This window comes from Ammospiza nelsoni, chromosome 7, assembly GCF_027579445.1.
Source record: "Ammospiza nelsoni isolate bAmmNel1 chromosome 7, bAmmNel1.pri, whole genome shotgun sequence".
Lineage (NCBI taxonomy): Eukaryota > Metazoa > Chordata > Aves > Passeriformes > Passerellidae > Ammospiza > Ammospiza nelsoni.
This window is the reverse complement of record NC_080639.1, coordinates 14,941,023-14,963,974: the sequence shown is the minus strand read 5'-3', so window position 1 is coordinate 14,963,974 and position 22,952 is coordinate 14,941,023. Positions and strand designations below refer to the sequence as shown.

At 37.8% G+C, this 22,952-nt stretch overlaps 1 protein-coding gene across 2 annotated transcripts in view; it reads left to right on the top strand.

Annotated features, from left to right (window-relative positions):
* The window catches only part of PARD3B (par-3 family cell polarity regulator beta), a 390,768-nt gene that overhangs the window by 185,215 nt on the left and 182,601 nt on the right, over positions 1 to 22,952 (top strand). For both annotated transcript variants that reach the window (XM_059475508.1, XM_059475509.1), the window contains 3 exons: positions 9,966 to 10,151; positions 16,052 to 16,222; positions 19,517 to 19,646. In XM_059475508.1, coding sequence (XP_059331491.1) covers positions 9,966 to 10,151; positions 16,052 to 16,222; positions 19,517 to 19,646 — 487 coding nt within the window. The remainder of the gene's footprint in view (positions 1 to 9,965; positions 10,152 to 16,051; positions 16,223 to 19,516; positions 19,647 to 22,952) is intronic.

Sequence of the window (22,952 nt, the reverse complement as noted above, 5' to 3'; positions counted from 1 at the left end):
CTGATGCCTGAAGAATGGGGGATGAAAGGGAGCAAACCATAATTTTTATAACAATAGCTAAATGAACAACAATGTACTTAACTTGGTATTGGTCTGTAAGTCTTTTTTTACATGTGTATTATACAGGATGGAAGGAAGCAGGATGAGTGGCAAGTTCAATTAAGCATTTTTTTCTACTTACCATATGATTAACTTTTATGTTTCAGTCTTCCCCCAGTTAATTTCTTCCACTGCCTTGAACTTATATGCCTGAAGGAAAACCAGTTGGTCTATTTGTTTTAATATTCAAAGCTTAATTTCTATTACTTCCTTTTAATTGTTGCTTGCCTTTTTATGTGCAGGAAATAATAAGGGAAATTACAGCCTAGACTTAACCATTTTTGCACCTGTTTTTGTAGTTCAAAACCATGATTCTAGTGCTCAATTATCCAGAAATGGACAAATAATTTCAGGCAGAAAGTGATTCCAGCAAGTACTATTTCTCTATTGTTACCTCTGTTCTAAAGGAGATGAATTGGATAGGAAAAAAAAAGTAGTATATATTGAATTTTATTAGCGTACACAAGAAGGTGTTCTGTGTAATGAAGACAAGGATATTGTGAATGTACGTGGCCCCTTTCTTCATTTATAAACTATGTAGATTTTTTAATATCCTGGGGGTTTTAAAGAAAAGTTTCATTTTTGACCTATTCTCTTCATCTGGAATAGTTGTGAAGCGAATGTAGGTTGTGTCTACACAAACATATATTTTTCAAGACAAAACATTGTGTGCTGCAACCCCTCAGAGGTTTTCAGCTTCATTATGTATTTCAGAAGATGGTTACTATTTCATTATGTCTTAGAGTACTGGAAACTTTGAGGTTTGTTGATTAGTTGTGCTCTTTGCAAAAGTCAGTGAGAGATCAGTGTTAAGAAGAAATGTGACGATTTTTCCTGTCACGTTGAAAAGTATCTCTTTATCCAGGGTTTGTGTGTGACTCCCTAATTTACCAAAGCAGAATAAATTGCTTGATAATCCATGTACCTTTAAAAAGTGGTTGTTTTTTGAGCTCTCATATGCAGTGAAGTGTCCATAAAGGTACCAGCACAGCAAATGTGATTTTTCTATGTGATAGCAGTTGTCAGCCTTCTTGAGGCCACAGACACCTTATTGCATCTAGTCTACTGTTGCTTTCTCAGTCAGGCCCATCAGAGTGTTATGATCCAGCAATGATTTACCTTTCAGAACCTACTGTTCCTATATTCTAGCAAATATGAAGAACCTTAAAAGGAGGGTCTGAAAGACCTGATCATAACCTTCATTGCCTGCAAAATCCTCTGATGGTGTTCTGCCTGCTGGTAAAGAATAAGTTGGAGAGGATGCAAGTAAGGAGAGAAAAGCATAATGTTTTCTTGCATTATGAGGTAATATATTCATAAGATGTGTTATGGGATTACTGCCCAAAATTCCTAGATTTAGGAACCCTGCCTCAGAACACTGCAAAGTGAAAACTGCTTACTTGATAATATAAGTCTTAGCTCTGAGGTTGCCTGAAATTATTTGGAAACCCACTTTAATGTATGAAATCAAAAGTATATATTCATCAGAATAGAGGCATATAAAATCTGGTCTTAACAGAAATTGAGTCTTCATATGTTTTAGATGCATTTACCCAGGTCTACAGCATTTGCATTTAATAAAACCAGAGTATTTGGGCAATTTTTAAATCCTGCTAACAAATGTAGTGCCTTGCCATTTACAAGGGTCACCAGTTCTATTCCATATACTATATGAACATTTCTAAAATCTTTCTGTCTTGGAATACATAAAGAACTTAAAAGTTTTCCTAGGCTGACTTAATGTAAAACGTACGCATGTGGTGTTTGAAGTAGACGTAAAAGAATTATAACCTGCTTATTGCTTTGTTTACTATACCTTTAAAACAGTAAGCACTAAAATGAGTGAAGAGTTGGGGTTGTATGTCACCGTGTTGTGACCTGTGCCTGAAATGAATTCTGAAACGATACAGTAGCAGCACCCTTAAATTCACCCTGAAAATACCATGCAGCCTTCCATCTTCATGTGCGATAAGATTTTAGGCTCTGGGTGCCAAGGGATATTAACTGCACAGGGCTCCAGCTCAGTAGGGTGCATAAGTATGTGGCTTACCCCATCCGTGGGCTGAAAATGGGTGTTTTCACAGTGAGACTGACTTTGACTGAGGACTGAACTAGCTACTTTTTCACTTTACCTTTAAAGCTACAGTTATGTAGCTTAAAAGGTAAAGTGAAACTGCATTTTTTTAATGTTGAGCAGCAGTGCACACTAAGTAACAAATACAAAACTTTTGCAAGGGTCAGCCATTTCCTTGGTGGATTCTTCAATAGGCAAGTCATGCTAACTGAAGAATCTCCATTTCTGAAATGCACTATATCTGCCTTGGATGAAGAGGCTGAGTCTAATTTTGTCGATTTTTGAAGCTATAATTCCAGAAAGTCTACATAATTCAAACCAGACACATTCTATCTAACGTGACACAAATTTGTAGTGTACTGTGTTAACATTAAAATTATCCAAGCATGCTATCATGTATCTCCATGGATTTGCTACTGCCTTTCTTGTCTTAGCAGGGTGTGCCATTAGTGGCCATTTACTTTTTATTGTAGTATGGAGTACAGATAATTTTAAAGCCAATATAAATGTCAGAAATGCTAAAGATGAATACATGCAGCAATGATTTCAGTTATTTACTAGATTGTGACAAGATTACAGCAGTGTATTACCTTTGAGTATTACTTTTAAGAGTGTTACAATATGTCTATTGCAAAATACAGTGCAGATTTTGCAGTGACTGAATGACTGACCTGTCAGCAATGTATTTCTTAATTGTGGCTAAGTGCTTGGAAAGAATGTGGAGCATAATGCAAATAGGGAGTATCTTCTCTTCAAGCTTTTCTGCCAATTATAGTTATGTGGTGCCACAATGTAAATATTTTTATCAGAAAGTCATTGCAAAAGGATGCAAATGTCTTATTTCCTTTATAAACCTTTGAAAATAACCCTCTTGGGTCTTTTGCCTTTTGCTGTTGGCTCTGAATGGCACCCCAGGGAGCTGACATCTCTTATCAGAAATGAGCAGCCAGGCAAGGGGCAGTCAGCATATTGAGAGGCCATATTAGTGTGTTGGTCAAGGGCACCAGACAGGTACTGAAAGGTCTCATGTTGTGTCAAACAAATGCTATTTCCTTCCTGCCTGAGTGAGAGCTAATTTTTTTGTAAGCTTCTCTTTTGGCAAAAAACACAATAAGGATATATAAGGCAACCTTTCCAGGGAGACATTAGCATTAGGTTATCACAAATCCACAGATTAAAAGTGCTGTGGTCAATGAGAACAGATATTGTAAGATTAAATAAAAGGACTAATTGAAAGTGGTGTCCCATGGTAGACAGAAGATTGACACAACATTGTGTAGATATAACATTGACACAACATTGTGTAGATGGACTAAGTAGAAAGTGGAAGAATAAAATGCACAGATACTTTTCTCAAAGGTTATAGTTATGATTGTACTGCTCTGGTGACTTAGCAGTTGAGTGTTGTGGGAGTAGGAGAAGGCTTAAAAGTATATTCTCTGTGGTGTTTAAAATACTGAGAATTTATTGGTGAGATGAGTAATATTTTAGATTTTTTTAATAATCCTTTATTATAATATATTTTAATTAAGAAATTAGATATCTGAGGTAGAGATGTGCTTCTAAAAATTAAAATCATTGGCAGGAGATTAATTAAATGTATCATGAGACCCTTAGGTTTTTAGTCTGCATTGCTGAATATTATTTAGTACTGTGTTATTAGGGCTTTCTGCTTTCATATCTAGCAAACTCTGTTCTCTCACTTTTATATAAACTCTACTCTGAACTTTTCGATCTGGTTTCTGGTGATGTCAGAATTGATTTTACTGAAGTTGCATGCAGGTATATCAGTAGATTAAAACAGTTCTGTCCTGATTTCCCTTGAGAGAGATAGTACCTATTTGGTTGTTTGCTCTGCTGTGTTTAACCACCAAATCTGGACAGCAAGTGAAAAGGTTTCCTCTTAGGTAACTTCTCTCTGTTGCCTTCTGGTTCAGGAAAGAGAGAGAAGATCTTTGTCTTTCCCAAGCAATTGAGAGGGGGGGGGGAGCTGCTTAGTGTGCTGGATGGTGCAGGCAGGAGGGAGCTTTGAGCAGCAACTGTGGCTGGCAGTCTACTATAAAAATTAGAGAACAAACATCACTAGGCTGCAGGAATGTGATTATCAGGAGGGGACTGTTCAGAGCTTGTTGCAGCTGTAGAAGCCATTGAAAGGTGACAGCTAAGATTTAGCAAAGCTGAAGGAAGGACCTGCCTAGCAAGGACAAAATAAGCAGTGGAGACTGACTCTTGAAGTGTTGGGTTGTTTTTCAGTTTTGTGTTGGAGTTTTGTGGTTGTGGGTGTTTGTTTTGACTTGTGTCTCTGCTGAGTAAATTCTATTAGTACTTTAGAGTGTTCCTGTCTCAATGTACCCCTCTTAAAGGAAAGAAATGAGCAAAGGGAACAAGAGAACTGCATGGATGAATAGAGAACTCCTGTCATTACTCAAGCCTAAGCAGGAAATACACAGGAGGTAGAAACAGAGTCAGATCACTTGGAATGAATATTGAGGGGTTGTCAGAGTAACTAAAAACAAGATAAGGAAGGCCACAGCCTTGGAATTAAATCTGGCCGAGGATGTCGAGGACAACAAGAAGAGTTCTTCATATAAATACCTCCATAACAAAAGGAAAACCAAGGATAATATGGTGGGGGCACTACTAAACGTAACAGGGAGTGTGGTAGCAGAAGATGCAGAGAAAACAGATTTACCAAACACCTTTTTTGCATCAGTCTTCATTGTCAAGGGGTTCTCTGGGATTCTCTGGCCTGGGAGACAAGGGTAAAGGAATGTTGGAAAGAATTTCCCTTGGTCAAGAAGGATTGAGTTATAGACCACCTAGGCAAACCTGACATCCAAAATTCCGTAGACCCTGATGCAATGCATCCATGAGTGCTGAGAGCTGTAGAGGCCATTCATAATCATCTTTGAAAGGTTGTGGAGGTCAGGAGTGGTGCCCAAGGACTGGAAGAAAACAAATATCACCCCAGTCTTCAGAAAGGGCAAGAAGGAGGATTCAGGGAACTCTATTTACATGGATAACAAGAAGGTAATCAGGAGTAGCCAGTGTGGACTCACTAATGGTAGATCATGCATGACTAACCTGATTGCCTTTTACAATGAAACAAGTACCTGGATGGATGAGGGACGTTGTCTACCTCGACTTCAGCAAGGCTGACACCACATCTCTCACCACAGTCTCACAGGCCAACTCAGGAAAGGTGGACTGGGTGAGTGGACAGTATTGAGAACTGGCTGAACAGTGGCACTGGGTCTTATTGGATGCCTTGGTGTCCCCCAAGGTTCAATACTGGGCCCATTATTCATCAGTGACTTGGATGAAGGGGCAGATGCCTCCTCAGCATGTTTGCTGGGAGGAGTGGCTGATCCCCCCCAATTCTGTGCAGCCCTTCAGAAGGACCCTGACAGGGTGGAGAGATGGGCAGGGAGGAGCCTTCTGAAATTCAGCAAAGGTGAGTGCAGGCACCCACATCTGGGGAGGAGTAGCCCCACACACCAGCACAGGCTGGGGACTGCCTGCTGGAGCAGCTCTGTGGGAAAGGACCTTGGGGTCCTGGTGGACAGTGAGCTGTTCCTGAGCCATCAGTGAGCCCCTGTGGCCAAGAAGGGCAATGGGATCCTGGGTTGCATTAGGAAGAGCATTGCCAGCAGGTCACAGGAGGTGATCCTGCCCCGCTGCTCAGCCCTGGTGAGGCACATCTGGAGTGCTGTGTCCAGTTCTGGGCTCCTCAGCACAAGAGAGGCAGGGAGCCCCTGGAGCCAGCCCAGAGGGTGGCAACAAAGATGATCAAGGAACTGGAGCATCTCTATTATGAAGAAAGGCTGAGGGAGCTCAGGGTTGTGGAGCCTCCCTCACTGGAGAAGAACCATCTAGACACAGTCCTGTGCTGTGTGGTCCAGGATGGCCCTACTTGTGCAGGGGCATTGGGCCTGATGACCCACTGTTCTCCTTTCCAACCTTACCCTGGTCTGTGTGAAAGTCCTAGAGTCTGTAGGCCAGGCCTCAAAGCTCTAACCATCCTGAGGGATCAACTCTTAGCTATCTGGACTTCGATTTATGTGAAGAATTCTTGTTTATCCTGCTACAGTTGAGTTACTTTCCTATGTCTGCTGTAGGGAATAGCTTCAGTGGCTACTATTGTTTAATTCCTGAACTGCTGGGGTATGATACATATTTTATGGAAAATACATTATGTCGTTGTTGACTGGGCAATTTAAATAAATAAATAAAATAAAGCTGTAAGTTTTTTCTGGGCTAGGAACATATTTGTGTTGCAGCTCATTTCATTCATTCTGTGTTTGAGTGAGTTCAGAATCTAGGATGATCTTGGGGTAAGAAGTGTTTCTAATAGAATTCAAGGTTTAGTGTATTGGGGAGGGTTTGCTTTACCAGACCATAATTCAGCTGGTGGTGGTTGCTATATTGTGAAGTATTAATGTCTTGGGGTAATGTTTTAGCAAAGTCAGGGAAATAGAAGCAGTAGGAATCCAGCTCTGTGAGTCACTGTCAGCATTTAATATTCATACCTGCATATTCTAGGAACAGAGGCCATCATTCATTAAATTAGTTGCCCAAATGAAGCAGTTAATTGATGAGCTGTTAATTAAGGATGGCTGGAGCTCTTTTTGTCATCAGTGAAAAGGTATTGCTTGGGAAGAGCATTATGATCAGGATAATTATTTGAAAATATTTAGAAATTATAGGATGAAATCAAGATTCTAGATTTTGTTTATCCTTTTTTTCTCCTCTGGTTTTCCTCCTTTCTGCTGCTTCTTACATGCTCCAACAAATAAAATTTTCAGTTTTGTATTTGCACCAAATAGTCTTGATGTTCTAGACTTTCTACCACGCATTTACTATCCGATGCTGTACAATGAGTATCTGAGCAAAATTTTAAGGAAGTAAAGACAGAGTTTACTTTCTGAATTAATCACTGACTTGTAGATATGCATCTCCTTTCCTCTTACCCATCTTGTGAAATCTTTGAATTGACTTTCAGCCTCCATCATGGGTAACAAATTTTTGATTGTACTGTTGGATGAAGCTCAACATTACTTTAAAATCAGCTTTTACTGGATCTTTGGATAAAGCTGAATATAAATAATGAAAAGGAGAGATGGTTGGGATGATTGGACTATGTTAAACAAGTAACTTGTGAAGGACTTAAAAACATATTACAGGGTTCTCCAGTAATAGGTAAAAGCAGCTTACATTCAATTTACTGGCATTTTGATATGATTAAGTGATCTATTTCATAGAATTTTTTTAGCAAGGAAAATGGTAGACAAATGTCACAGATTCCAATTTAAGTACTAAGGAAAACTTAGGAAATACTGACAAAAGTTTGCTGTACTTGTGTGGAGTCCTGCTGAACACACCTGGTCATGCATAGAGCGATATGGTAGCTTACTTAACAAGCTCCAGTGCACAGCATAATTATGTTAGAGGAAGCTGGGAAATGGAGAACAGTAAACAACTCTGTTGGGTGACCAAATTCAGCTTTAAATGAAGTCCTAGTTTGTACTGAGGTAGTGCTATAAAGCAGTTTGTGACTGCTCTGGTTAAGACAGGCAGGAGCACCAAGAGCTTTGTCCTGAGCTAACCACCCCCCTCACTGCCTTTCTTGGGATATGGGCCAAGACACAACCACAGTATTGACATGGAGAAGGGGCAAGTCTAGTGCAGATGTCACAGATTAAAGTTGAAAGAGAGCAGAAAGACAGAGGAACTGCTTGCCTAGTGAAACAGGAAAGTAATACCAAGTCCTGTCCTAAAGGCAGGAGTCATCACATGTCTGAGACCCTGAGAAGAATTGCTTCTGTCCAATTCTTGACAGGATGTGCCAGTTGAGTAGAGTTCTGATCTAAGAGTTCAGAATCAATTGACAAGAATATGTGCAAGTTGAAAAAATCAAAAGATTTGGCAGAAAATCTTTTCTCTAAAACCTTGAGAAAGTTAAATACAAAATGGTTATGTTAGAAGGCCGGTAGTGGTTTTTTTCCTTACACTGGTTCTTCTGAAGTCAGAGGAGGAGTGTTTACAAGTTATCATTCTGTATTGCTCACAGTTGTTACAAATCTATAGGTTTTTAGGGGGTTATGTTCAGGATGTCGATATCCAGACTAAGAAATAAAAGTGACAGATGTGTGTAGCCGAGAACTCTTTACTTCTGGTGAACAAAAACAGAAGCACAAATGTGTAACTTTGGTATTGGAGATGAATGCTGGTATCAAGACAATTGTCAGTGTTGGTGCTGTCATTTTTATATTTGGCAGTTAGGCAAACTGTATTGACTTTAATGTCATGTAGTTACATTCCAGGAAAAATTTAAACATGGTGCATATTGTGATTGAGTTTGATAGTTTTCTGGCTGATGGGATTCCTCTCTAACCAGTGGTTGCTCCTCAGCAGTGAAAGGGTATCTGAAATAAATGCAAGTATACTTAGGTGTTACTGTTTCTTCAGGATGTTAATTTCTGCCCTTAGTTCTGGGGTCATACTTTTGTTGATCAGACAGCATGATAGCTGAATGCACAGGTGTACTCCAACTGCTGAGGAAACATCTGTACTGCTGACACCTTTGCTGACAATTGCATTGATACTGTCTGTGCTGCAGCTTAGGTCCTGGAGGTGATCTCTCACTGGGGAAGAGGAGTGGCCCAGCTACTGCACTCCTTGCATGTGGCCTCTGCTTGATAATGTAATATAAGAATTTGACACCCTTGGAAGCAGCAGTCAGTCATCTTTCAACTTGTAATCATCTGCTTCCTTTTCATAGTTTTTTTTTTCTATTAATTCTTTAATACCACTGTTTCAAAGAATAGAAAATGTCCCAATGACAAAAAACAAAAGCTTATTAATTGTCTTAGAGTTATATGGAGAAGGAAAAATGGAATGAAATTGAATGTGTTGCATAACATTCTGCACTAACACTTTCCATGAACACTTCACACTTCATTCCCTAATAGGTCTCCTTGTCCTTGTTTTATTTTTGAGGTGTGCCAATGTAAATATTTCAAAGAAAACTTTGATTTTATTTAATTTTATGATTCTAACCTGCTTTTAACAAGACAACCAATCCTCTTCCCTTCTGCCCAGCAACAGAAAGCCCTTCAAAACTGCAGATGCAGTGTACAGTAAAAGAAAGTTCTTTCTGATCTTCTGTAGTTGTGTATGCTTGACTTGAACAGTCTTGTAAACAGCTCTCTAATCTAGAGAAAATCTTGGGATTAACTGATACCAGAAAGTAAAAGGAGCAATCACACCTCTATGGAATCAGAGTATGTACTAAGGGAGTTAGTGCAGAATACATTACTGTGCTTTCAATTTTCACCTTTGCTTTTGTTACACCAGCTTTGCTCTGCAGACAGGTTTAAGGGAAGGATAATTTTTTAAGGATGAAACTCAATTTTCAAAGGGGCATGGGATTTAACAGTATAACTGTCATTATAGTTTGTGAGCTGCATGTAAAGATGTTGAGAGTTTTATGGCTCACATTTTTAATGCAGCTGTGTATAAACGTCTTTTCTACATTCTACTGCAACATTAGTTTTATATCATGTGGAACTAAGCTATTTTACCTTCTATTTAAGCATATTCCCAGGTATCATTAAAAATAACATTTTAAGCCAGATTTTGTGACAAAATGTCAGCTAAATGCACTGTTGATTATAAAGCTGTTTCTTCAAGCTATTTTCTGGAAAAGAGGACTATTTCTTATTGTACAGTTCTGTGGACACCACTCATGCTGACTTATCACCCCTGTTTTCATGCTTGTTTTCTCCAACAGAAAGGAGAGCCAAACTGCAGTATTTTTTCTCCAGAAACCACAGAGCAGCTGACCTTTGAGATTCCTCTGAATGATTCTGGCTCTGCTGGACTTGGTGTGAGCTTGAAAGGCAACAAGTCTCGGGAGACAGGAGCTGATCTTGGGATTTTCATCAAATCTGTTATTCACGGAGGTGCTGCTTTTAAGGTATGGAAGAAGCACGTAAGGAGCTGAATGTGTTAGAATACTGTCATTTCTATGGTGAGGGCTGAATCTTACTTGAGAACCATTCTAGGTATAAATACCTTTGTATCTCATTCCTTTGGGTGAACTACAAATATAACACTGTCTCATGGTTTCTGGGGTTGTGTGCAAAGCAAGAAAGTCTGCCAAGGTGAAAATGAATTGTTGCAAACCTTAGGGAACATTTGGATGCTGCAGGAAATGGGGAAGGGGAAGAAGAATAAAGATAGATATGAGTAGAGGATGCTTCCAGCCTCCCCACGGCCTACAGGAAAATTTGATTGCTCAGTGACAGAGAAGTTGGTAGCTACAACTCTGCCTATAAATAAAAAATTCTCATAATTTTCTTCTTTTTTTATTCAGAATATTTTTATTACTGTATTAAAAATATGCCTTGGCAGAGCTTGATATCAGTTGTGCAGAAGTTATCAGTTTTTCCTGAGGTGTATTGAATTGGTAATATTAAATTGGTAAATGACAGTATTATGGGTTGTTCTGTTCTTTCTAAGCACTGTACAAGGACTGTTGTATATTTTATCATTAAAAAGTATTTGACTTATTGTCAAATCTTTAGGAAAGCTGTTGACTGCATGTTTTTGCCCCAGGTCAAACTTGGAAAAGGTAACTTCTCTGAATTGGAAACAAATTACTTAATTTTTTAGAGCTAGTATGTTAAACACCTGTAGAACCATAATGTAATTTTTCTCTTTTATCTCAGCAATTCCTTGCAGTTGTCTCTTCTGTAAAAATACCTTTTAATTCAGTGTTATGTAAATTGCTCTACTGACATCAGCCTGCTGAGTAAGACAATTCACAGCATTAAAAATTCAACCCTCATCTATTTACAGCAGCTAGTAAATAGCAATAATCAAGGTTTTAGGTTTCATAAGAATGTTTAATAGTTCCTTACTTCTATTATTTACCTTTCCTAGTCTCACAGTTATTTCAAAAAGCTTGGATCTTCATCTGATTGCATTACACCAGAACTGAGTTAACACACTTTTGGCCAAATTAGGGCTGGATAAACTCAATTCATGTGGGTGTCTCCTGCAAAGTACGACTCATTTTACTGTGGAAATGAGGCTGCCCTCTTTGTTTTCCCAGCTCTGTGTCCGCACCAGTTGCAAGTTGCAAGACAGTGCATTGCCATGGATAAACTCCTTGTTTTGGATAGCCAAGCTGTGGAGCCATATTTCATATTAGTGGGCTCACAGCCTTACTTGTCACATCTCAGACCCATAAGACAACCTTTTTCTGTACGTTCGCTATTCTCTATTCCCCCACAGTGACTCATTCCAGAGCAGTTAATTTTGGTTTGAGATGTCTGCAGACTATTAAAGCAGGACTTCTGTGCTCACCCCTGAGTGAACAGGCACCATGACTGGGAGATTATTTTGTCTTGTGATGGCCTGTAGTCCTGTGACCTGTTCTCTATTCTACCTCATTATAACCCTTCCAGCAATTAGACCTGTGTTGTGGTAATGGATCTGAATGTAGTCTCCAGAGCAAATGAGACAGTAGCTGAGGCTCTGGCTTCAACCAGAGCTGTTCAGACACTCTGTCCTGTGTGCAAGTGCTCACAGAATGCAGTGTTTTAAGACTCGCAGTCTACTGTTGTGTAATGCATGGAGAACAGCTGGCTTTCTTCTGTCTAATGACCTTTACATAGAACATAATCTAATCGGTGGGTATTAACAATTAATAAAATTTCTTGTATCAAGTTAAAAAGTGTGCACATATTTGTGCATAAATATTTAAAGATGTTGTCCTATTGTCCTTATTTTAAATCTCTTCTTGGAGCAAGTTTTGAAATAAAAAGCCTTTCTTTCCAGCTGGTAGTTGTCCAGAGCCTTTTCCCATGCTATTCATTGGTATTCTCTGAAATGGATTATTATGGATTAAGACATGTGCATTTGCTTTTCAGTGTACAGTGCTTTCTTGGGAAACTGTCACAGGCGGAAATCTTAATCTCACTGACATGAGAATTCTTTCACTATTTATCACTTCTGCATTCAGAATTTAAATTTTTTTCGATATTGGTGTAGCATGCTAATAGAAGTATGAACTTTATCCCCTTGTCTTTATAGTCACTGTTTGTCCTCAGAAGAAGAAATGTAATACATAGAATTTCAACACATTTGTTTCACTGATAAGTAATTGCTTAATCCTTCTAATGCTGTATAAAGGTTTTGAGATATTAAATTTCTTTACCCCTGTGTTTCTTAGAATGAAGAGTAGACTGAGATGCACACCATCTTTTTATGTTACCATTACTTGTTATTGGCTTGATCCAAGGTCTGAAGAGAGGCTAATATTTTTAATTTTTTTGATATATAAACACATTAATCTAGCTCTAATGTGTTAGTGGCATTGTAAAGTGTAGTAGGGGACATTTTAAAAATCATAATGGAAAACTGAAGTATCCTATCTTTTATGATTATTCTTTTGTCCTAGCTAAAGGTTTTAGAAAATGTCAATGCATGTAGCATCATACCTGCTACAGTAAGACTCAGTCCTCTTTAATGCTCTTCCTACAAAATCAAACAAAAAAAAAAGCCTTAAAAGTTCCAGGTTTGTATTCTAACACTGTGTCCCACAGGAATAAAACCAGTTGCTTTTGTTGATTGAACCATTATGTCCCTACTTAGCATCTGTTTTTTAACATCTCTAAGATAAAGAGGTTACTGGATTACTTGATATTTTTACTTAGGCAGAGCCTTTCATGTGAAGAAAACAAACAGTTGACTGAATTTAAATGCATTGTTATTCCCCTAACTTTGGGGATTTCAGCCTTGCTCACCTCAAGACATCTTCACTTTTCATTTACAATGCGTTCCTGAGGATCAGGTACTTGCAGTCCACTTCAGCTGAAATGAAACAGAGCCATTACAAGAAATGATGTAATATTTTCTATGTGTGCATTTGTTCAAATGAAAATGGTGTAACTCAAACATCCTTGGTCCTTCCGAGTGCTGCAATAAATGTTGCTCGTTATGTGCAGTGGATGGAGAAATTGGATAATTCCAATAATTGCCATTAGGGCATTTCTGACAGAAATGTCATTGGTGTGATAAGGGAAATAGCTTATTGTGCCTTGATTAAAAAGATAAGTCCCTGAAGATTCCTGCTCTACTGTAAATAGTGGGAGTGTTGCGAATGACTGTGAGAATATGGCAGCCATGTGGTAGTGGATTCTGCCCCTTGCTGTGAGTTGTCATAAAAACCCAGTATTTTTTTAATAAGTGAGGAAGAGTAACATCAGCTTCTATTAGAATAACTCACTCACAGTTCCAGAGATGGCATTTGAAAACTGTTCTGCTGAAATGCCAAATGTTGTTTTCCTGCTCAAAAGCCACAAAGAAACCTACCTCTCAGAGATGAAAGAAGAACGTGTTAAAACAACATTTAGCTTGTTTTGAGCCAAGCAGATTTTCATGCAGTTCAGGCTTCCAAACCAGGCCATAACACAAGGGATGTGAAAATCTGTGTTTGGAAACTGTTTAGACGTGGGGATTTTTTTTTTCCTGGTCTCTAAAGAGGCGAAAGGTTTTTCTGTGAAGTAACTTCTGCCTGTTGTGTGAAAACAGCATTCAGCTGTCTTCCAGCCTGGCTTATATAGGTGACTTAGCAAGTGTGGTTGATCAATATTTATGAATGATGCACATTTTTTTTCTTCTATCGCAATTGAAGTGTCAAATTCAAGTAGAATTTTTCATGTAAATGCTGCACATAACAGAGGGGCAAGAAGGGCAGATGTATCAAAAGAAGCCTTTTAAGAAGTCATGTAATTAAAATATAAATAAAATCTCATACAGAAGTACTACAAGAAAAATTGAAAATCGGGCCAATACAGAACTTTGTGAGGCTCAGTGATTAGTTTAAAAATGTGTGCTGTGTTCAGGACAGTTGCATACTTAAGTGATGTAGTTGTGACAAGATGCATTTGGCATTGTATTTGTATAGACTTTAGAAACAGACTTTAACAGATATTTAATACATTATAGTATTTTTTCCGGAAAGGAAAGACAGTAATCCAAGAAACTGTAGGACCATAGGGGGAGGACATGAAGACCTGTAAAATTTTCAACGTTTTACAGAAATTTACAAAAAATAAATTTTGTTTTCCTCAAACTCCTGTTGCTCTGAGTAGCTCCATTCATTTCAGCAAATTTTGATTGGACACAGAGGAATTAAAACATGTGCAAATAATAAAATTTTGGGTTCAGCAATTTTAACCCTTGTCTCCCCTCTTGTGATGGGATCATTTGTATATAGAGAAAGAGTGAGGTTAACTTACTGACTTTGGCTGTATGTACATTTAAGTTGGCATAAAATATTCAGCAGAGAGGTGGGAGAGGTTTCAGTATATCTTCCAAATGGCCTCTCCTTTTCTATCCTCCATTCCCACACCCTCTCAAGAAATGTTTTATTTCTCCTAATTTTCCTTCTCAGAGTGGCTCGTCTCCTAATTATTTCTTTCCATCTTCTTGTCCATCCCAGTTTATTTTGGATTTTATTATGTACTGGTTTTTTTCAGCTTTGTGGTTATCTGTACTCTGCTGTAGTAATGATGATATGCAGTTCCAACAAAAATAACACTTAATAAATCTGGGTGTGTCACAGCTACTGTAACTCACTCAAAAATGACTTCGACTTGGCAGCAGTTGCAGAATAGTGAATTGATCTTAGTTACAGAAAAAAATAGAAATCAGTATATATATATTTTGTACTGCTCAGATGCATGAAATATGTAAACAGTTCAGATGAGTGCCTTATGAAGAGTTTGTGCTGAACCTGTGAATCAGATTCAACTAAGCATTGTACTTCTGTGCAGGATCTTCCCTGTTATGGTTCCTTCACCACCTTCTATCAGACGTCTTTGGTTTCTTTCTCCTCCTCCTCCTTGTTTGAGGTCTAATGCTAGCCTGATAATTGCAAACTTGACAAGCTTTGAAAGAAATTCCTCTGTCTCAATTAAATAGACCTTATTTTCTGGTTAGAGAGAAATGTCCATGGCATGCTGTTTTATGAAAAGAAATAAATCACAGATCATAATGACAACAGCAATAGGACTCCTAAATCACAAAATAGCAGTGGTCCACAATTTTATTACACTCACAAATGTCACCTTGGCAAATGAAGCTGAATTACTTTTTCAAAGCATAGATTACTTGATATGGCTCAACCCTAATTTTGTTACTGGCAGCAGTTTTGAATGTTGTAAAATAGGGATAGCGTTAATTAGTAAGGATGCTTAAGTTTTAGTGACCATTCTGTGCTGAAGACGCTGGCCCATGTGATGGCATGAGAATTGTGACAAGATACACACCAATAAGATAGTAAGACAAAATTTTTTGAGCTATGTTTTACCAGATCTTAATAGCAGATAATTATGCATGAAAAATACATTGTAGCACTCCTTTGTGGTTGCAGTGTGGGTACTAATAGTTATAGTGTGAGCCCATTAAATTAACTAAAAGCTGCTTTTCCCTTTTTTTGAGGATGGGGTGGGTGGGTTGTTTTTTGTGTGGTTTGTACTATTTTGGTTTTGCGTGTTTGGTTTGGGTTTTTTCTTAATTATTGTTTTAACTGATACAAATAAATGGCAAATGCAAGAAAAAGAGCAGTCTGTGCATGAATGGCTATGTTTGTATTTGCAGTATGAACTCTTTACAAAAGTTTTGTGAATAGAGGGAGACAATTGCCAATTACTGGAAAGAAAGTTATTTCTGGCGCTGTCCATTCTTTTATTTATTAAGTTACAGGAGCAATGTCTGATTGTCTGCATTGTGCTTTCCCATATGTAGCACCTCTTCTTAATAATCCCTGGGGTTTCTGAAATTGTCTCTGTTTGTCGCTTGTAGGACGGTCGTTTGCGAGTGAATGATCAGCTGGTTGCCGTCAATGGGGAGTCGCTCCTGGGCAAGTCCAACCACGAGGCCATGGAAACGCTCAGGCGCTCCATGTCCATGGAGGGCAACATTCGGGGCAGGATCCAGCTGGTTGTGCTCCGCAGGCTGGAGGTGCACACAGAGGTGAGGCAGTATATGAATTTAGTAGATCAATGTTGTTCCAGTCCCAGTGGTTTTGCACATCAGAGAGGATGGCTCAAGTCTTGGTCACAGAGAGCTTCTCCTGGCAGAATTAATTCTCCTCTGGAGAGAGGACTCACAAATTGTTTCTGGTTGATATCTTCTCGTCTTGCTGTGCTTGTTGAGACTGAAAGTTGCCTCTTATTTTGATTCAACAGGTATTGGAACAAAAGAAAATATGATTCCAAAACAAGTTAATTTAGGATAAATGTATTGATGTAGTTTTGACTATCTGCTTTTTCCTCAAGGCAATTGCTTGGATACAGGCAATTTAAATTATTCTGATTTCATTTGTTGCTATAATCAGAGACCTGAATATCTTAGTATGACTAGGATTTTGCTTTACTCTTGCTTTTTCTTTTTCATTAGTACTTAATGTATTTTTTTGAGTGTGTTTTTCTGGACTTGCTTTTTTTTTTTTTTTCTTTTTCTCTTGACTTTCAAGGTATGAAATATATTACTATTCCTTGTCAGATGAACATTTCTTCAGGATGGGTTTCTGAGTTAAGATAAAATCTATTTAAGTAAGGTAACAAAATAAGGAAAGAAAGGCATTTTTAACTATTATGTTTTCTAGACATTATAATTGATGTTTGCCAGTCGCTACTTATTTCAAAAAAGATTGATTTTATGATCTCCCTTACTCTCTCTTTCATTCATGCGTGCACACACATATGCACGCTCTTTTCTCATCTTTACATAGATAATATACGTGTATACTGTCTGCCTTTTCTAGTCACTCCAGTTTTAATTTTAACCTTTGAGCAAATATTTTATAAAGCTTTAAATATTGGTAGTGTTCTTTAAAATGAAAGTACATACAAGTAGATTTGGGGTGTAAAAGGTTGTAATAAATCTCATTATAAAATTCCAAGTTATTTTAACCTTCTTATTTAATGAGCATTACTGGAACATTTTGAGAACAATCTTGTTTCTGGCTGTATTTGCATAAAATTCCAGAGGAAGGAAGAGGATGCAGGTGTCTTGTAATTTAATTGGTTCTTAAATATTTTTCTGATAACTTTCTATGTAATTTACTAGCATCATTTATTGATTGAGAAATGGATTTAGAAATATATGACTTCCCAAATATTACACTCTTATTTTGTTGGGAGGATGCTTTGGAAAAGCCTTATGATGTCAATTGTGCCAGGAAAATATGAAAAGTATCCATTAGCTATTCTGGAAGATGTTAGAGGAAAACACATTTTTGCTTTGCTTTTATATGTGACAGCATCCTGCTGTAAGGAAGAATTATGACGTATATGTCATATTTATTGTGCACTTTTGGGGTATAAGAAAGATAGCCCACCTTCAAAGAAACTTCAGTTCTGCTAAAGCTGAAGCTACTTCTTTTTAAAAAGCTTCCAATCAAACATCAGATTGACCTAGTAAAAGTATGAGGCTGCTTTTTATAGTTAAGTGTATCGTTTTGAATATTATCCAGATGTATGAAGGAGGTAAATAATCTTGACTCATGCCCTATGAAGAATGCATAATGAGGTCTTGATTGAATCAAATTCATTTTAGACAGGAATTAATTTTTATAGGGTATTCTTTGCGTTCAATTGTAATTCCATTTGAGTCTGGAGACTGCAGCAGAAATGGGTTGGTGCCCATTCTTCCCTTTCCACAAAACAGCTACCCAAGCACTGCATCGCAGCTTGGCAGAAGGACAATATGTTTAGAAATGCATTATTGTTTTTATTGGGCAGGACACTAATGGTGGTCTTCCATGACAGCTATGTTTTATAAGCTGAATACTCGAATTAAGTTGGTTACTGATCAGTTGTTGGGATATTGATTGTGTCATTTATCAAAGAGCTGGAAAAGCAGATTTGTTGTTGCTGTTAATTCAAGGCTCCTTATCCCACTTTGTCTCCAGTGGATAGTTTAAAAAAGCAGTAAACGTGGACTTTACAAACTAAGGAAGCTGATGTAAACTGAAGACTCCAGTTTCAAGAGGAAACACAACTGTCAGTGTCTGTATGGTGTGTGTGTGTGCTTCTGTATGGAGCTTGAAAATACCCTTTTCAAATGGCTGATTCTGCAATACGGAAAAGAGAATTTTACACATGCTGCCTGTCCACTAAGCTTAAATTTAAAGCCATATTGTCACCATGAGTATCTCAGCAGATTTCTGTTCTGACATGCAATTTTTCCATTTTATTAAGCTTATTTTCATTGTTTTTATTCAATCACTATTTTATTACAATTTTATTTTTTTAAGTTACATTATTTTATTTGCAAAAACAGGTTGCAAGGAGGTGTAACATGCTGTCCTTCCTTATGTCTTGGTTTGCAGGCAATCACTTGCCAATATAGCAAGCCTCTTGCATCATTTTAAAAATAACATGGGTTAGATACATGCATTTCTTCTGTAGATATGACTATGGAATTTAAAAATATGTATATTTAGTATAGCATTTGCTGACATAATGAACATGCAGTTTAAAAATAGAAGCCAGTTGGATCTCAGTTCAAAAAAACAGATATAAAATCACAGAACATCTAAAGGTTGCTTTGAAAGCTAGCCATAATATTTCCTCTGTGTGGGTTTTTGGTTTTCCCTGAATAATGACTACGGAAATGTCTTTCTGGGTCTGTCCCAGCTTTAGAAACTGTGATTTTTATTCTTTTTTTTTTCCCAACTTTTTTCCTTTGAGCAACTGCTCAGGAGAATAAATTAGGCACTATGGCATGTATGGGGGTGGGGGGTAGGAAATGTCTCAAAAGAAAAGCTGACTAGAGGTGTGACAGGAGTTTGTTTAGCTGCTAGCCAGAAGACCTGCGTTTGGGAGTTTGGTGTAACTCCTTACTTGCAAAGCTGTTCTAGTGTGTGATCATCAGAACATATGCACTCAGTCTCGGGGAGAAGGGAACCAGCTGGCTGGCAGAAAAATACCATTGGCATTGCCCATGTTCTTGTGTTGACAATGTCACAAGCTGCCCTCCCAGATGGAGAATTTGAATGAAGCCAGTTGTGGGTCATAAAAAAAATCTTCGTTTTTGTGCATCATTCTTAATGGTTGTTATTGCTTGGATGTTATTTCATGGTGAGCAAAATCAGCCTGCAGTTTTGAAGAACTCTCTCAAGTTTCTCATTTGAGAGGAGGCAATATACAGTGAACACATTATATCACAGTGTCCATGCACCATCTGCAGTGATGGATGCTCTTCTGCATTGTTGAATATGCAAATTTTGTGTTGCAATGTGTGGTTCTGTTTTTCCCTTAGGAGCGGTCAGACCAGGGAGTCTTTCAAAAATCAGCCTTTGATGGGAGTCATAACTTTGCAGCTGCTTCACGACGCAATGATACCATTCTCCAGCAATTTGTAACATGCGGTCCTCAGGAAGGAATAAAAGGTAGTCTCTACATACCCATCTCTTTGCTGAGAGAGAGAGAGAGAGAGAGAGAGAGCTTTGTGGTTTTGTTTCCTGAAATCCACAGCCACCAAAAGCAGTTAATTAGAGTAAGTGCACACTATGTTACTTTGAGGCTTGAAGATCCAGCGAGGGTGGGAGAGTTGATTCAGAAGTTGTGAATGAGATTCCTGGCACAAATTCCAGTTTAAGTAACAGTTTCTAGCTCGCTGCCCCAACACGTAAGGCTGGATAAAAAACAAATGATGAGTGCAAAATATATGTTGTCAAAATGTTTATTTTCTATATATCTTTAATGAGCGCAATGATTTTTACATTTAATTTCTAGATTATGTCCTAGGTTATTATAAGCTTAATTAATTTATACTAAAACATGATGTTTGGAAAGTGCTCTTGCTTATTTTAGACTTTAAGGTAAAATGTGTTCAAAGGTTAGAAACATTCCCTTAATTTACAAATTGGAATTATATTAATGAACTCATTAAAAAGCATTAGGTAATTGTGTAAATTGTGCAAAGAAAACCTACATGTGCGAGCATATGGAAGCATACCAGTAAGAGCATTTAAGGCCACTTCTTTTCCTTTCTTTTTTTCATTTCTGATGGCATACTGTACTATCTGTCCAATTTGCTCCTGACTCAGCAAGGTACTAGTTATTTGAAAAGTTTAAGTATTTGAGATGGTCTTGACCCCTATCCTTTTAAGTGTGCTCTCATTCTTCAAGTCAAGCACATAGCTAAATACTTTTCAGTAGGAAAAAATATTTTCTTTGATGTAGTTGAATTATGCATGATCTTTCCCACTTTCCTAGACAACTGTGGAATCATGGTAGCCTGCAAAAAGTAATATCCTAGGCTGCTGTGATGACTGTGTGGGGTACTTTTAATCAAAACTGAAGAGCCCTTATCTGTAAAATTCAAGAGAAACTCCTATGGAATTTAGGGATAACTTATTTGTGTTGACTTCAATATTTTCATAGTGTGTCTCCAGGAAAAGAATTAGGTATAGTCTGAAGCACTGTAAACATTCAAAGATCAGATCCTTTTGCTTAGATCTACCTTATGTTTTTCTTGCATGGAATTTACACTAATTCTATAGTTTCAGGAGAACAGGGTCCAATCCTTGGAACTAGCCTGCTCTGTAGAGTTGGGTATTACCAAAGATAGTATCAGAGAGCAGCAAATACCTTTAAATGCTTCCTTAAAAATCATAAGAGCGAATGCTCTGAAGCCATTGATGCAGTTGAATGGCAACTGCTAACCTGTCACTTGAATTCCAAACAAACTATGTCGAAGAGTTGTACTTTCAGATAAGGATTCTTCAAGTGCAATCCAGAAATCAGGATGGCTAGTTTTCAGCTCAGTCATAAAATTATTTTAAATAGGCATCTTTTTAATTAAAGAATTATGGTAGGAAGGCATTATAGCAAAAAAAGTGATGGCCTCAGAGGAGAATGTGCGAGATGTCAAAAGGAAGCTTTGGCGTGCTGCTGGCACAAGGAGAATTTGGCGTGGCTGGGTCTTCACAATCATGGCTTGGCAAGTGACTGCAATTGGAGTCAGTGGACAAGAGATGACAAAGAGGTTGCTACCACTTGCTCAGGATATTGTTGTATTGCAATTTCTGTTGAAGATTTGTTGTTTGAGTAAAATTTCAGTGATCTTAATGGAAAACTGTACAGGCACTTGTAGCAGGAGGGTTGCGGGACAGCTCTGATAAGAAGTTGTTTTGGTGAAAGACAATTTGGGCTTTACACATTTCTGCAATGTGTGAGACTAATTTATCTTATTTTGAAATCATAGTATTAATTATTATTGAACTCATGCTCATTCTGCTTTCCATATGAGCCTGTCACCTGTTTCCTTCTATCACTGGTTTAATTATTTTTTTGCATTTTTCTTAAAAAGTTTTGTCCTCAGTGTTTCAAAGCATCTGTAAGGGTGAAACATTTTTCCTGTGCACAACCCTCCTTTATGAACTTGAGGTTGTGTGTCTGTTTAAGGACATGAGCCACAGACCCAGTGAGCTGCTTGTGTCAAGCAAGAACAGATCCTTATACATGCTCACAGTGTGCTATCCACATCTTGAACATGGAAGTGCAGTTGGTACATTTTTGCAAAGGATAGTAAAACAGAGATTTTTAACATAGTATGGGATCTCATGTAAGAATTTAATGTAGGAGCCGTATTATGTTTCATAAAATGTCACTTTTTTAGTCAATGTTTTCTAATAAGTTATTTCCAGTACCATTCACTGCTCCTACCAATAAAATTCTTATAAAAGCTCAGCAAAAATACACTGAAGCTTGGCCTGCTAATATTGCTGTCTGTTTTAAGAGTCTTTTTTATTATACATGAGCAAGAATAACTAATGTCTAGGGAAAAGTGCTTATAGCCAAAACATTAAATTTTGTCTTGCCTGTGGATATTTAAATAAAGGGGGAGGGAATAGTGATCCAATATTGAAATGCCAGTGTTTGTTCTATTTTTGCATGAATAACACTTGCTGCCTTCAGGTCCTCACTTCTTTTGCTGCCAAGCTGTTTCACGGTGTTTTTTAGAACAATCTCTTTGAGAATTGATACTTCAGTGCCAGGAGCTTTACATTTCTGGTGTTGAAAGATTACTGGAATATGTTTCATTAGAGGTTCTGATATATTTCTTATAACCCTATATCATAAATAGTTATGGGAAAATGCTGTCATCTCTCTGTTAAGTAGCAAAATAATCAAACTTTCTCTACTATCACAGACTGCTGAATCCTCATGGTTGTACAAGCACCTCTGTTTTCATACATATGAAGTAACATCAACATAGAAAATTAAGAAGTGAAATTTTTAATTATTTGGATTTTCCTTGTAAATGCTGCGCATGTCTTATAGACAGACTCAGTTTTTACTCCGCCTGAGTTACTCTTTTTTACTCTTAGTCTATTTAATATCTGAAAATTCAATGCATTTTGTTCAGTACTTAGATTTATCTGGATCTGTTAGGGTCATTTCCTGAGGTCTTGAACATGGAGCCAGTGACTGCCCCTTAGATTAAATTCTCCCATTCTCTGGCTCCTGCTCCCATTTTACTGGGAGCTGTAATCCCTTGTGATCATTTCCGATTCACTGAGGAAGTCTGACGTTTTTCTGTGTGTATTCTTTTGTTACTGTAAGAAAAATACCAGTGGTAGCCCATGATCAAACAGCCTTGGTGAAATGATGTACCAATTACTGTGAATCTAAGTTAGTATAACTACATTATATACTCAGTCTCTTGCCATGGCTATGGGAGTCTGCTC